The sequence below is a fragment of the Cololabis saira genome, chromosome 16, assembly GCF_033807715.1.
Source record: "Cololabis saira isolate AMF1-May2022 chromosome 16, fColSai1.1, whole genome shotgun sequence".
NCBI classification, from domain to species: domain Eukaryota; kingdom Metazoa; phylum Chordata; class Actinopteri; order Beloniformes; family Belonidae; genus Cololabis; species Cololabis saira.
The window spans coordinates 27,211,029-27,227,434 of record NC_084602.1 but is presented as its reverse complement, the minus strand read 5'-3'; the positions used below and the strand labels follow the sequence as shown (position 1 = coordinate 27,227,434).

General features: G+C 38.7%; 1 protein-coding gene across 2 annotated transcripts in view; it reads left to right on the top strand.

The window, feature by feature from the left end:
• Positions 1-16,406, top strand: part of arhgef10 (Rho guanine nucleotide exchange factor (GEF) 10) — a 53,329-nt gene that overhangs the window by 30,054 nt on the left and 6,869 nt on the right. For both annotated transcript variants that reach the window (XM_061743013.1, XM_061743012.1), the window contains 8 exons: positions 1,828-1,955; positions 4,390-4,490; positions 4,724-4,845; positions 6,314-6,400; positions 6,600-6,826; positions 7,004-7,161; positions 10,429-10,571; positions 12,717-12,891. In XM_061743013.1, the coding sequence (XP_061598997.1) occupies positions 1,828-1,955; positions 4,390-4,490; positions 4,724-4,845; positions 6,314-6,400; positions 6,600-6,826; positions 7,004-7,161; positions 10,429-10,571; positions 12,717-12,891 (1,141 nt within the window). The remainder of the gene's footprint in view (positions 1-1,827; positions 1,956-4,389; positions 4,491-4,723; positions 4,846-6,313; positions 6,401-6,599; positions 6,827-7,003; positions 7,162-10,428; positions 10,572-12,716; positions 12,892-16,406) is intronic.

Below are 16,406 nucleotides of genomic sequence, written 5' to 3'. Positions count from 1 at the left end.
CAGTAAATAAGAATAAGAAAATAAGTAATATAATAAAAAGCACAAGCAGTTAAAAATAAGGGCAGTAGAATACAGCAGGTAAGTTTAATTTAAGAGTACGCTTGAGTAAACAGTAATGCTTTTAACCCTGATTAATTAAAAATTTAAATGTTATCTATTCTTTTTCTGATTTCAGAGGAAATCTTTTACTTTATTTATGCCATGTATTAACAGACCATTAAGTTTGGCTAAATTTGCTAAATTAAAAACCTATTCATTGTGTTTCTACTCAGATGTTCATAAGGACTGGGCTGTTATGTGAGCATATAATACTCAGACTATGGAATGCACCGGCATGGTTCATTTACCTTAGTCAATTACCAGGAGTCTCTTCAGACCTGTTTGAAACAAGTGAACTCTGTCATATCATGTGCCCACACAAGAGGGCCTGTGCTGGTGAAATTGAGGTGTAGGTCTGCAGAGCACAGCCTGAGTATGTAAAGGCTGTGTTTGTGGTGTGCTCTGCTGGTGGCAGGGTAATGAAAGAGCTCTCAGAAAGATATGTCTCCAAATAGACGGAAGGAGGGATGGAGACTGATGCAAAGGCAAAGGGAAAAGGGGCCAAGAATTTAACACTAAACTTTGCCTCTTCAATGATATGGACAGTATTTAAATATTACACGTGAAATGAGAGGCATTTCGTCGGTTTATGGGTCATGCTGCATTGGAGTAAAATACTTCAAGGCCACATTTCCTGTGACATGTTCTCGCAATAAGAATCTTATACTTGCACAGATGTGCGAATCCAGTATAGCTCGTGACCCGCTTCATCCAGCTGAGATGGCGAATCACTTCATTAAAGGGGACCTATTATGAAAAACAAGTTTTCTCTTGCTTTAACATATATAAAGTGGTCTCCCCTCAACCTGCCAACTCAGAGAAGGAGTAAAGCAACCAAATTCTGCAGTGTCTGTACAGTCGCCCGGATGAGCCATCCAGTGTGATGTGGCGATTCTGCTCCCGTCGTTACGTAACGACGGGCGCGATTTACATCGGTTGGCCTCCGATGCGTGAAACCACGCCCACAACTAACTCCGCTGGCCAGAGCTTCCGCCATTTTTTCGTAGCGGTGTATTGCGTCATTCGCGTCATCGTGTCAGGCAGCCAGTCAGCACAGTGTGTCATTATCATAGCCGCCCGCCCACTCACGAATCCCACATAGCGAATACGGTTAGAGAATGGGAAGATAAAGACATGGCTCAGAGGCTGAATTTCTAACTGTTGATGTTTTTAAAAAGAGGCTCAAGACCCATCTCTTTAATCAGGCTTTTAACTGACTCATTTAACTCTTTTAAATTTCTTATGCTCACCCTTATTTTTATTGGATCTTACTGCTCTGTTTTATATTTAGTTTATCCTTTTTTATCATATTTTATTTTTGTTTAATCTCATGTTTTATCTAAATATTTTAGTCGTTAATAAGTTTTATGTTTATTTGTTTTATGTTAAGCACTTTGTGTTGCATTATGTGTATGAGAAGTGCTATATAAATAAAGTTTGATTTTATTTGATTTGATTTGATTTGAATTTATTTAGCAAAAACAATCAAAAGCTTGTTTTTAAGACATTCAAGGCCTGTTTCAAATAGGTATTAGATGCCATAATAGGTCCCCTTTAAATTAAGGCAAAAGAACAGCAAGTGTTTATTTGCTCATTTATGTTTTTTGCGTGTTGTTTGCTCCTTCCTTCTTTCTCACCCTCTTAATTATTTTTCCCCTGAATGCCATTACTCTCTCTCTCCTCATCTTTCCCTCTCTTTTTCTGGTCTACCTATGCTCTTGCGTGCAGAATGTGAATCCCACCGTGGCGCAGGACTGGGTATCAGGTCTCCAGAGGCTCATACTGAAGAAGGAAGAAGAGATCAGGGCAGCTGACCGGTGTAGGATCCAACTTCAGCTGCCCGGCAAACAAGACAAGTCTGTTTATATATGCAATTACATACACGCATGTTCGACTTGTGCCCGACTGTGGTCCTGCCAGAACATAACAGCAGTGTCGTCTCTGGGGCTGTTCTGTTTATCCTAGTGTTGTCTTTATCCCCTTTTACCCTGCTTTTACCCTGCTGTTCCAGCTTTATGAGAGTGTATTAAAGCACAGTGGGATATTTGGATAAACACATTTCCCCATTAGCTCTAATATGAGGCCTGAATCACAAAAAAGGAAATACACGTCAGTGTTTGCAACCAAAATCGGATGCTTTTGCTAAACACAATTATACTGTTACACATCACCACAACATTATAGCCCTGATACAGTTTTCCCAAGGGGTCGTCTTGTTTCGGAACCATTCACATTATTTATGACCACAGCTGTCTTTTCCTTTCCTTTCTTTGTACTTCTCTTTTCATCACTCATCTCTGCTGCATTTAACCGCTGAGATTATCCGTGGTTATGTTTGGAAACACAGCTGTGCTGCTCTCGTTCCTTGCTTCATCCCTCCATTGCAGAATACAGCCCCTTCTCACCACCCGACAGCAACAGGGAAAAATCATTTGAGACGTGCAAACATACACAGCAGGCACACACATTTAATGACCACACACTGCAAGGGCTGCTTATAGAAGCGATAATTGACATTGGCATCTGTCACACTCGATCTCCTTATTGACCAGGCAGACTCATTTGCCTTAAAAAGTGCGGTTTGACTTGGGTAGCTAGTTCTTTTTCCTTTTTTTATTTATTTTTTTTAAAGATTTTTTTGACGTTACTTTTTTTGACATTCACACAAACCTTTGGAGAGACTTAAGTGGCAATTCTTGCTCCACAGTTGCTTCACTGATGCAAACGTTTCATATAAAACACATTGTGAGGACTTTCCTGACAAGGCAAGGCAAGTTTATTTGTAAAGCACATTTATTTATTTATTTAAAGGTTTAGATAACAGGGACAATGCACATTAATAACACATTTAAACAAATGTAAAATGTGCCGGAATTAGCCAAAAAGGCTATTTTGCATCTGCTGTCCCTGGACTGGTGTAAAAATAGTCAACCTAAAAGAAAAATGATTAAGACATAATCAATAAAACATTTCCAAATAAAAAGGCTATATCAGAATAAAGATTAAAAGGTAAGAAACTAAGCTAAAATACATACACACACAGGTTAACATAAGCTCAACAACAGACAATTGCTACAAACGAAAACAGAAACAACATGAAGCAGCAACAGTAACATCAGCATTAATAACACAAGACACAATAACACACTAACAGGCCAAAAACGAACAAGACAAAAGCACTAAACAAAATAATTTTTGAGAAATTTTTGAGAAAATTTCATGTACAAAATAGTTCAAAGTGCTTTACATTAAAAAATAATTTTAAAGACATCCATTAAAAAGTAAAAGAGTTTAAAAGGATAATTAAAGACAGACAGACATCAGTTAAAAATAATTACACAAATGCGATGCAAGAACTAAGGGTTGCAGTGCATTATAAGGGATTACTGAAATGCAGCAGTAAATAAAAAGGTTTGTTCAACCATGACTTTAAGCAACTGAGAGTTTCAGCAGCCCTGATGCATTCTGGGGGTTTGTTCCACAGGTGAAGAGCATAAAAGCTGAACAATGGCTCATCAAGTCTGGTTCTAACTCTGGGTACAGAAAGTAGGCATGGCCCTGACGACCTGAGGGTTCTGATTGTTTCATGATGGACAAGGAGATCAGAGATATATTGTCTCTAAAACATTCAGAGGTTTATAAACCAACAGCAGGATTTTAACATCTATTCTGTGATGGACAGGAAGCCAGTGTAAAGACCTCAGAACTGGACTTATATGATCCACTCTCTTGGTCTTGGCAAGGTCTCTGGCAGCAGCATTGTGAATTAACTGCAGCTGTTTGATGGATTTCTTTGGAGACCCGTGAGAACAATATGTCAGTCTACTGAAGATAAAAGCATGGACAAGTTTTTGCAAGTCCTGCTGAGACACCAGTTCTTTAATCCTCCATATGTTCTTTAGGCGATAACAGACTTCACTACTGTGTTAATGTGGCTGTTAAAAGTCAGGTCTGAGTCAAGAACCACTCCCAGATTTATGGCTTGACAGAAAAAGTAAAACATAACTTCATACTTTTTTTTAACCGGGTAAAAGTTCAAAAACAATGTATTCAAATTGTCGTGCACTAAAAACTGGTTGCCGCTCTGCCTGCATTTCTTGATCTCTCCTACTTTTGAACCGCTGCATTAATCTTTCATTGTCAAGATTGTAGCAAAATTTTACGTCCAACCTCCCCAGTTTTGTCTGATATGTTGTTCTTTAGATGAATAAAAGGAATTCAGGGGAAATTAGAAAGATCTTGTTATTTTTCTCATCCCTTTTGTATTTGTTCTGTCTTCTCTTTTGGCAGGACGGGTAAACCCACATACTTCAGTGCAGTGTTCAACACACTCAGCCCGGCCATTAAACAGTCGTGGATCAGTAACTTGCAGATGGCTAAACTGGCTCTAGGTACGGTATACTGCCTTTCTGTGAGCTTTCACTCCTATCAAGTGTGGCTGAAAACAATACAGTATCATAGCTTCATTTGTCTTTTTTGACTCATTTATTTGTCATATTTACTTCATTAAAGTAATCATTGGAGTATTACAATATAAACCCTAGAGCCATTCTTTAAAGGAAGTAATTTGCTTTATTGCTTTTTGTATATATTGAAGTGTGTTGTCTGTGTGTTTTTTCATCAGAGGAGGATAACCTGCAGGGATGGTTCTTTGCAGAAGATGATGGAAATCAGATTAAAAAGCAGAAACACCCTCTCTTGCTTCGACAAATGCCTGTCGTCATGTCAAAACTGCAGGATTTCAAGGTGAGGAGTTTCTTTTCCATCTTGTCAATAACAAGGTTGACGCTGTAATTTCCATGAAGACCAGTTTGATTTGACAGAATGAGAGATAGATTACATGCTAGTTGGAGCACCTGACACATTTCAACTCAAATATTCACACAATTATTGACTCCGAAGAGACTTGTTGGGCTGGTTTGCTCAGCTGCAAAGAGCATGGTCCTGATAATGCAAAGGTCAGGGTTTGATTACCTCTGTGAGCCCAGGATGGACTCAAATTAGAATCAATAAGATTTGACACCTGTAAATAATTTGTTCAGATATTATTCCAGAACAAGTAGTTGAAAATCAAGCTCTGCCACGCCGTGAAATAAATTTGTGCTGTGGCTTGATTTCCCCACTTCTTTGGCTTTTTTCCTTCACAACTGTCAGATTTTAAAAATAGCCTTGTTCCCATCAATCTGGATGCAGCTCTTCAGCCAAAGTCACACGTGGGAGAAGATTTTCAAAACATGTTTTCCATAAGGACTGGAAAAATTTTTTTGGCATTAAAGGTGTTTCCATCTCCCATTTACACAAAAGCTGAGATGGGAATTGAGAAAAGGTGAAATCCCTTGTCCTAATACCTTTGGACCTACTAAGCATTTCACTTGCATGACTTATAAACTGTTTCCACTTCTTGAGAAGGAGCATATCTGATCCTTGCTGACATAAATGAATTATTATTTTTTTCCCTATTGAAATGGTGTACCTTGAAATGAATCCCCAAGCAGGGCAAACATGCTTTTCATACGTAAACTAAACAGCTGAACTGGAAACATGTATAAGGTTGAGCTCCAGCAACTCTTCATGCACACATGGACCCACACTTCTAACAGGATGTTACTAATATCACACCTGGCCAGAGGGAGGAAAGTTCAAGGTGGCTCTCATTTATAAAAGTGAGAGTGGGATGTTAGTGGTGAATGTGATGTTGCTGTTGAGGAAATGTGAGTGTGGTAATGGTTTTTCATTTTAAAAGGACAATGTGGTTTTGCTTTTTATTCGTAGTTTGTATTTTTTTCCTTTTTTTGGGATTGGATTTTGTACCAACACCCTGACTCAGATCTGTGTTGATATCAGATCTGTTCTAATATTAATAAATAGTTGGTAAAGTTCAAGTGAGCTACCTTGTGACCATTAAGGCGTTGGACTTAGTCAAATATTGTTTAAAAATTGGTAGCTGGTTTCTTCTAGTAGTTTTGGTTGCATTATACTTGTAACCAACATTATTGACCGTCTCCCCTGTTATTAAACTTCTAGGTAAATTGAGCAGGAGCATAGACGCATCTGTTTAAAATGATTTAAACGTTGCTTGTACAGGAAGGCTCAGCATTGATGCTGAACTCAGCCTAGAAACTGTTTTAATTACTCAGAGTTTTCTGTTACGGGGACTGAAAACATGTACACATCTGACTTTGTACATCTTTTCTCCTGTCTTGTTCTGCGGTAGGTGGAATGTGCTGTTCATAATCCAGAACCGCACGTCAACACAGACAGTACAGCTGACTCTCCTGCTGTGGGCCATGGATGTGTCTGGGTGAGACATCCTTCTGTGCAGTAGAGTAACGTGTTATCTTACAACAAGGACATAAAAGAAGACTTAACATAATGTCAAACTAGTTTGTTTTTTTTATGCTTAACTGTATTATTATAAAGTTAAATCATTATTGACAGTTGATTAATGTTAAAGTGATGAACTATGATAAAAACATGTATGGTTTTTTGTCTTTGTTCAGGTTGCAAGTTGCACCAACCAGATGGCTCAGATAGCGATAGTGGCAATGCAGAACTCCAGCCCTAAAGTGACTGAATGTTTCAACGTGGAGTCTCGGATCCTCTGCATGGCGTACGTCCCAGCTGAGCAACTTCAAGTGAATGGTGAAAACCATCCCGAGAACAACCAGGTTCCCTCAGCAAAGGCCACTGACACCCCCAGTGTCTGTTTAGGCATGGAGGAGGGCAGGTACAGATGTGCTTCTGCAAGTAATAACGAATTAATAGCTGTACTAGACCAAATGTCAAAGGATATGAAAAAAATGAGCAACATTGTTTTATGCATCTGTTTCCAAAATGTTAAATGACGAAACGCAGATGTGTGTTTATGCATCTTTGTATTAAGTTTATCTTTCATTCAATTTAGCATCATTGTGTATAAAAGCAGTCAACGGTCCAAGAAGGTACGCCTGCAACATTTCTTCACCCCCGATAAGTCCACTGTCACCAGCCTGGTCTACAAGAAGCACTGTCTGTTCGTCGGCCTGGTGAGCGGCTCGGTGGCAGTTTACTGCAGATCACAAGGTGCGTTTCAGAGTGGAAAGAGACTTTTCTTTGATTTCTGCTTTGTAAAGTTTGTTTATATTCTTAAATATTTTTAATAACACCAGTCATGAGGTGAAATCATTAAATGTACATAACAGAAAGACATTCATTAAAGTAATTATATTTGGGTGTAAAAGTATGCTGAGAACTGTGTTTTTAGGTAAAATTCAGTAACCCCGTGTTCTCTGTGTGGGACAGTTTTTTGAATGAATAAGAGCACTGTTACTGACTTTTTGACGTTGTCTATGTAAGTCAGTCACAATGTGTGGCTTGAGGTCAAAGGTTTCCTCCGCTGCGCATTTCCTTTGTTCTGTTTACTCTGTTGTCTGGGAGAAGCTGTGACCTGAGATCTTTCCTCCTTTGCTCCCCAGCACAGACCCAACAATCTGGGCCAACACTCTTCCCACACTTTTTCTACATTCTCAGTTTTGTTTCATAGCAGTGCAGACAAAGGATGTCTGGGATCTCTCCTGAGTCTGTATCCCTCATATCCTCACTAATATATGAGTGAAGAAAGACTTATTTTTTCTAAAGTAGGGACAATGTGAATTTATGTAACTGTTGGCTGTCAAATATGCAAATATTGCTTTTACTATCTTACAGTACCGGTATTTCTAGTTGCAAAGTATTTACCTCCTGGGCTCTGCTTCCACCCACAGTTCCAAACACATGCATTTTTTTGATTGATCGCTGTTTTAAAATATACTTTAGGATTGAGTGTGAGCTTCCATGGTGTAGTTTGATGCTGTGTACTGTACGGAGACCGAATAGCTCAGCTTTGAACACAGACAGAGACAGAAGATGGATAATAACCTGAGGTCAGATTACTTTTAATTCTTCCCCTTGTCAGGCTGTGTGGAAGATATATTCAGGACTTATTAATTTGTCCTGAGATGTTTGCAGACAGCTAATTACACCTTGTTTTGTTGTTTTCACATCAGCGCTGTCCGGAACAAATGCACAGGTCAAAACTAAAGCTGCTGCAGGGCATAACAGAAGAAATAAATTAACAAAATCGAGAATTCAAAACATCTGAGCAGACACGGTGGCTTGGGACTGAACCAAAGAGGTTGTGGGACAATAGTTTGGCAGATACCAAAAATAACCTCAAAGCATATAAACACCAAAGAAAGTAAACACAAATGAGCAGCATGTGTGATAAGGGTTGTTTTTGCATATTGTAGTAAGTGGTGCATACTGATACGGTGGCTGTTGGAAGGAAGTAAGCTTCCAGAAAAGCAGCTATATTACTGCAAAACTTAAAGCCGGTTACATAATCACTATGACCATCTTCAGCTGTTCTGCCTCATTGCATTATGGGATACATAATGCAGGGTAAACTGCTCAGAAGCATACTGGAAATCTTTGCTGAAATAGCAAACCATCGTGGTATTTATTGTTTTTCACATACTGCATACTCTGTTGTGTACCAGTAGTATAGTATTATATGTTGTTTTTAAAAGAGAGCTGTTGTGATACTAAAACAGGAAGCAACAGATTCATGATGAAACAGGAAGTACAACATCAAATGGAAATGCAAAGTCAAAACCGAAACTACCCAATAAAGAACTCAGCCAGTCCCATAGAGCAAGATATCACTCTATAGCAGGATAGCTTTCATTTGTATGTGACTGTTGGAATATTTTTAAAAGCTGCTTGTTGTCATTCATGGATAATTCATTCAGGATTAACATTTTAGGTCAACTCACACTTGTTTACTTGTCTGACAAGAGGAGAGTTGAGAGAACTTGTGTTAAAAAATGTCAGCTGATCAAAAGTGAATATTGGCAGAGCATCAGAGTGAACTGTGCAGATGGGAATGCCGTCTTGTCCTCTCTGCCTTCAGTGCTGGGTTTCTGCAAGGAAATGCTGCACTGTTTTTGATGCGGTGTTTCTGAAGCCGGCAGCCTAGTTCTGCCACGATTGCTATTTCCGAAGTGAGTGACTGCAGGAGAAATTGAAAGAGAGGGAGGCAATGATTCAGCACAGCTCGCAGGTCACAGTCAGCCAGTCAGAACATCAACTATTTCCCTCTGTTCAGCCACCCTTCTGTCATTTACCTTTTTCCCAGAGAGAGAGAGGGAGACGCAAACATTCTTTAAAAATAAGGATAAATTCCCTGCTGGATTACATCTTTTTTATTTGTGGTATATACACACATTTGACAGTTTTCTACAACTGGTAATGACATGAAGGAACACATCAGTTTAAAATTAAGTTGTGTGGGCAGCAGAGAGGAGTTACATAAGCCTTCAAGTTGGCACTGCTGGTTTTTTTTTTTCTACCACTCGCCTTTTCCTTTTTCTCATTTCCCTTTCCTTTCTTGCACATTCACCTACACTGGGTCATTATTACAATAATATACACTGGACACTGCTGGAATGCTGATCCCACCTGACTACTTCAGGAGGAGATTACTTCCCTGGTGATTACTGTCCCTCTAAAACAACATCTATCACTGCACGGCACTCCTCCTCTCAATACTCGCCTTTGTCCCTTTGATTAAACAAACATGATCAGTGAGGCCTCATTCACTTCCTGGCCCAGATTAGCTGAGGGGATGTGGTATCTGGATGAAATATGCTTTGTATTCAACTCTGGGCCTGTAAAACAGTGGATTTAACACTGATTCAAGGTTGATGGGTCCTCATAAAACTTTAAAGGCTTTAGTAATAGAGCTACCTGCACTTGTGTTTTGTAAAACTTACACTTATTCCTGTCAGTGTGTGTTAACGGCATTGAATAGCTTTCTGTATCCTCTCATTGTATGACTGCGGATTGAATTTTTAAGTAAATAAAATGGTTGGAGAAGGATTGATATTTATAAAGAGTCTGCAGGGGCTTTCTTTTTAAATTATTTTCCTTCATTTTTTTCAGTGGAGATCACACTCTGTCCAGGCACATGTACGACAGAATGTGTGGGATGTGCTTGTGGGATGCAGTTCAGCTCTGACTAATGCTTCACAGCCCATCTATATTCATAGTGAAGGCTGTGAAAACCATCAATGGCCTCTCATAAAGCATTAGCAGATTTATAAATGCAGATAACCTTTAGTGATGACATTAATAAAGACAGATTGGCTGTTTTATATCGTTTATTTCCTGTACAAACCATTTTCCCCTCATCTTGAGAAATGTAGATCTATATTTATACTGCAGAGAGTTTACAACAAAGATGGAATTATTTTGTTGTAGCTTTTGATGTTTTATTTGATGATTTATTCAATGTATTGTTTGCTTTCTTAGATGGTTTGTGGAGCACTGACAAGCCTAAGTTACTGAAGCTGGGAGTCCTCCCTGTCAAGGCCATGCTGGCTGTGGAGGAGCACCTTTGGGCCACATCGGGTGGACAAGTCTTTATCATCAGCACCCATACGCACTGCGTGGAGGTATGTAAGCCAGGTCTGATAAGGCCCGACTGCTCTTACACCACATCACAACATGGGCAGGGTAGTTAAAATGACAGACTGTGTGTTGAGTAAATAACTTTGGTTATCTCTTTTCCAGTCTGTGTATCTGCTCCTGTCTGCTTGTCTTAATCACAGCAAACAAAGCTGAAATAAAAAATCATCTTAGATCTTCCCACACATTATTGAAACTAAAGAGGGTCCTGTATTAACAGCTGCCTGAGTACATTTGGAAACCCATTCACATAATCACCAAAACAGTAAAACTCATTGCTGCAGAACTGCATTCAGTCCCTCATTTTACACAAATGGACACTTGTTACATCTGATGTACACACACCTGATAAATACACAGATATGGACAGGATGAATGATCTGGGAGTTACTCCATCTTCAAATAGGTTTGACAAGTGTAAACTCTTCAGATCTTTCGTAGCAACTATATTTTCAAAGAAGTAACTTGCGAAACAAGTTGTGACCTTTGAACAAACTCTACCTTACCTTCTGTACAAGATTATCATTGACTTTCTTCCACTCTGCTTGAGTAGCAAAGAGGTGGGTACTGTGGCTCTGTAAAACCATAAGGAACAAGTAAATGTGGGGGCTGAAAAGCTGACAATGGTCAGTTCAGTGGCACAATGAGACACAAAAGCTAAAAAAGGGAAAGAGGAAAACAAAGGGATTTTTTTGCTTTTAATGTAAAATAGTGTATTAAAAACGGCCTTGCAGAGTTCTGTGATCAATAGTATATCTATTGGTACAATGACAAGAGTTACATGAGTTAATTTTTAAAAACGCTGGAAATATGTTACTTTGTTAAAGTCGCACTGAATTGGTTTGAATGCTAAAAAAATACAATGCTGCTTAATTTTTATTCCCATATTTTATATCCGGGAATACAGAATTCCTTGTATGTCCTGGCCTGGTTTGGGGAATGGGAGCACCTGCCATGCGTACAGGAATAGTAATCCTCTGACATGCGCTCAGTTATAATCAGTTTAGCCTCATTAAGCTCATTATGTCAGACTTCAGCCTTATTTGCTCACTTTCCTCACTAAGGACCTGCAGTTAGAGACAGTCGGTCCAAACACTTAGTTCAGAATAATGACTAAAAATCAGATAGCTGAAGAAAAAGATATTGAATATATTTCATTAAGCATGTGCTTGATTGAATTTCAGTTACAGTTTTCTCTCCTGAGATGGAAGAAGGACTGGACATACCCAGGAGTTGGACAGATTATTTCATATTTGACTTTCTGCCACAAGGTTCAAAAGAAATAGCTTGCAATTATTTGAAATCTTTATTATCCAAATTAAGCAATAAAAGAAGGCCAAAAGTTAGGGTAACAGTGTTTAAAAATGTCATTCATTTGAGATTTACCAACTGAATTCACCACATGGCCTGAAAAGAGAAACTAGTTTCACACCAGCGTACCACATTGTCTATTGGGCCTTTTCATCATGTTCTTAAAGCATAATCTGCGTGTGCAGTCATAACAAACGCTCATAATACAAGGGCAGCTGCAGTCTAAACAGACTGAGAAGTGTGGTGAGAAGTTTCTGTGGGTTTCGTGGAGCTTCCCACTAAGCTGCAGTCGCACACAGCCAGCATGTGGCAGGTGAGATCTTACTCTGCAGACAAAAGTAAGTTTAACCCAGTAAACCAAACAGTGTTCGCGCTCTGTGTTCAGATTTGGATTTTTAGACTATTCGTTTAAGAGTGATTAAGCTAATGCAATAGTTTCGATTACATGTTTACAAAAATCTTAAAGCAGGTGTGGAAATGCAAATAAAAGAAAAAGAGAAGCAATTCTTAGATTTGACTTAATTTCTTTGCAGACAGCAATTTTTTTTACGCATTGCATCATCAGCTTCACCTAATTTGTACATTCAAATTTCTCTAACAAAGATTATCTCCACAGTTTCAACAGATCCTTCAGAAAATTGTATAAATGTTGACAAATGTATTCCCCACAGAGATATTGGAAGTGTCTTAGGAATTTGTGATTTGCATAATTTATATTTTTCGAGGGGACTATGACCTCAGCAAGAGAGTATCCATTCAGTCTGCGTAAGATGTGCGTTATAATCCGATCTTGTCATCTTTTTTCTGTTTCCCTCGTGTAGAGGCAGCTGGAGGCCCATCAGGAAGAGGGCATGGTGGTGTCGCACATGGTGGTGGCTGGAGTGGGCATCTGGATCGCATTCAGCTCCGGTTCCACGCTACGCCTTTTCCACACTGAGACCTTGGAGCACCTTCAGGACATAAACATCGCCACACCTGTTAACAATATTCTACCTGGTAAGACTGTCAAGCTCTACAAGTCATTCAAATGAAACAGCGTAAGAGAAAATTATTAAATCCACCTCATTTATTTATCTACATTAGTTGGAACGTCACAATTTCATGGTCTACTTTGGAAATAAATTGATTTTTACGTTAGTTTAGTAATGCACACGTCTTTACTTAATCAAAGACAGAATTTAAAAAGGTTGCATTGCTCTTTTTTGTTGACAAATGGAGTTAGTGCAGGATCTGCTCATTCATTTTCAGTTTTCGAGAGTGGGCTCTGTTTCTGTATTTGTGTAGTCTCCATGTGGTTTATGACTATATAGACCAATAACTTTGTATTGAACTGTGTGTTTGTGACCTTGTGGAGTTTTTCAGCCTGATACCAGACAGAAATTTCAAACCATTGCTCTCTGCCTCCTTTTCACGAAACAGACAGATCATAAGGTCTGGAACTAGTCAAGGAAGTCTTGTTGATTTTGTGGAATTACAACCTTTCACAAACTGCTACCTTTCTGTTTTCTTCTCCTCCTCTCCTGTGACACTCTGTAATGTGATCTGTATGCCTGACAGAGTCCCAAATACTTGCAGAGTGTCAAACTGTCTGAGAAAGCACAGAAAAGCATAGTTGGTCTCCCTGCTGATATCCGATCTTGTGGCCATCTAGTAAAATAAAATTACAGCTCTACATTTGCTTTCTTTACATGGCATTTTCAAAGGACTGCTTCACTCAGGTATTAGCGGTAATGAATGTGCTCTTCCTGATATCTTTTCTTCTGGCAGTTTTGGCCTGCTGCAGTTGTCTTTGAAAGGCTTTTTTGTCCAAATGATAAAGTAGGAACTTGTTGTTTTGTCTCTGTTCACTGTTTTTTTTTTTTTTATAAAAACAAGTCATTGACCTTGTCAGGTTGATTTCAAGGCGGCTTTGCTTGCTAAAAACCCAGTCTCACACTGAACATTTGTAAAAGCACAGAAACGATCACCCCTTTTAATAACTGAACAAAAATAAACTAAAATAGTAATGAATACTGTATGCAGTTGTGCTGCTGGATGGCGAAGAAGCTACAAATTATATGGAAGTAGCCAAAAGCAAAATAATTGTACTTTGGGGCTAACTTAGCCTTAAATTAAATTAAAGCTCCTGCATGAGTATCTGAAGTCCTTTGATCCCCTCAGCAGACTGTAGTGAACTACTGGATACAGTAAATCTGAGAAATGCGCTTTATCGTCGCTTTGACGAGAACTTTACCTCACTTAAAGCATTCCATCATAATGGTTCACCTATGCTTTGTGATTGTGTAAGGCACTGCAGCTGTAAACCTGTCATTAACTGGCTGTGATATGGAGGCTGCAGTGTCACAGGCAGGACAAATGAGCCATGGCTAACAGACCATTTCAATGCTGATGGAGGTTTTTTTTTGTGGAAAGCAAATATTTGTTTTAAAGGGCTTTGAAAATGAACACTCACATTAAACGGACCGTGTAAGCTGCATGCGGTGTGCACCCTGAGCTAATGAGCTTGCATCATCATACCCAAACACAGCTTTTAAATTTGCGGGCGTATTGTTCAGCACTGTTTTGTTACCATGGCAAATGTTGCTGTTAACAGTAGTTTATACTGTATTCAGAATGAAGCAGTTGGTTGTGAAACCGGGGCAGTTTCTTGCCATGTATGTTTGGCCCAAACAATGTTGCTGAGGATGTTATGGGGGGAGCAAAATCATCCAAGTTTGACCTGCCGTTTTGGATCTTGTAATCTGCTGAATTATATCAGGCTGACCCAAAAAGCACACAGCCTAAAATCATGCCTAGTTGCTGAAGAGGGATTATGTCAGCGGGTTGGGAGTTTAAATTTGTGCAGTCCGTTCATTATTGCTTGCAGTATCTCTGTATTTCTTGCAGTGTGACGTAAACAGCTTTGGTTTTACTGAATGTTATATAAATGTCTTCCATATTTTTTTCCCTCTTAGGACTAGAATTATATTATATTTTGAAGCTTTCATGGGGCTTGATGAGTTTTAGATGGCAGTGTGTACTGGTTGGATGGTAATATCTGCAGTTACAGTGAGAAGCAGAAATAAATATGCATGTTTTAACTTTGTACAATAATTAGCTTTCAAAATCATGAAGAAAAAGACACAGTTTTTCTGCTGAAAATGTTAACGGACAGATCTGAGACCAGCTGGACTTTTCATCGCTTTAACCACACCAAGCTACTTAGATGAGAAATAAACGACAGACACACTGGAGAAGTTAGTCCTAGAATCGCAACTCACAAGTGCCAGCCTGCAGCAGCAGATCTGGACATGTCTTATCTATTTATTTCTATTAAACACTGGTTTTGAAGCGTTTTTATTATTTTTATTCGATTGGATCTTGTCCTGCTTTTGTGTTTTCTCTTGCTAATTCTTGCCTCTTTTAACATATTTGACGTTGCGTAACAACAACACTGGGGAAGTTGTTGACAGTGGAAACTGCTGATTGAGCTTTCTAAAACGTACAATTTCCAGAACGAGTCCCCATACCCAGATGAGAATAACATAAGATGTGTATATATGTATATATATTAAATATAGCAATAATGCACATATATATGCCTTTGGTTTTTACCTGCATGGTATCAATCATTAATATGTGTGCAGACAAGGTAAAAAAAAAAAAAAAAAAAAAGAGAATAACATAAGATATGGAGGATGTAGTCAGGATCAAAAGGTAAGAGACAAGGGTTTTCCTCATTCCTTGTATGGTCGTAGGAAGTGTGGATGTGGATGGTAAATAAAACGGACAAACCTGGATTATTGACAAGCACACAGCGGGAATGTTGGGAATGTAGTTATAATTAGTTTTTCATTTCAACACAATATTACAATATTAATCTCATTCTTCGTTTCTTCGTTCTTCGTTTCATTCGTTCGTTTCATTATTCCTCTGCAATGAAGTTGTGTGAATTCTGCCACCCTGGGATGTTGCATTTCTTTGCTGAAGAAATAAAGTTATCTATCTAAGTATGAGACACTCATCTGAATGGCAGGACTGAGTCAACAGAGGCTAGACGCATTATGATAAACCTATTTTTAACAATACAGTTATAAGTAGTGTCAACTTTTGCTCACAAGATACATGGGGAAACAGTTCAACAATGTGTCATAGTGCTCTGTCCTTCTTTATATTTGAAGTAACAAATGTGGAACACATATAACATGTTTCCTTACAAAATTGTCTGGCTCTTCTTTGATAGGACTTGGATAACAAGCCTGCATTAGCATGGCCCCATTTCATCTTCAGCATCAGCATCAGTGCTATCTTTAGACCACAGATACTTGCTTGTGTGTGCAATTTGGCTTTAAATTTTCCTTTTTTTGCCTCCAGATAGCGACGACATTAAACAACACATCAAAATATTTACAGCAGCTGTAATATAATAAACATAATGAATGTTTGTTACATCACAGTAGCTCTTCTGTTCTCCAAAGCAGCAGTGACTAATTGGCCGAACTATCAGAACTCTATTAGCGGTTGATTTAACT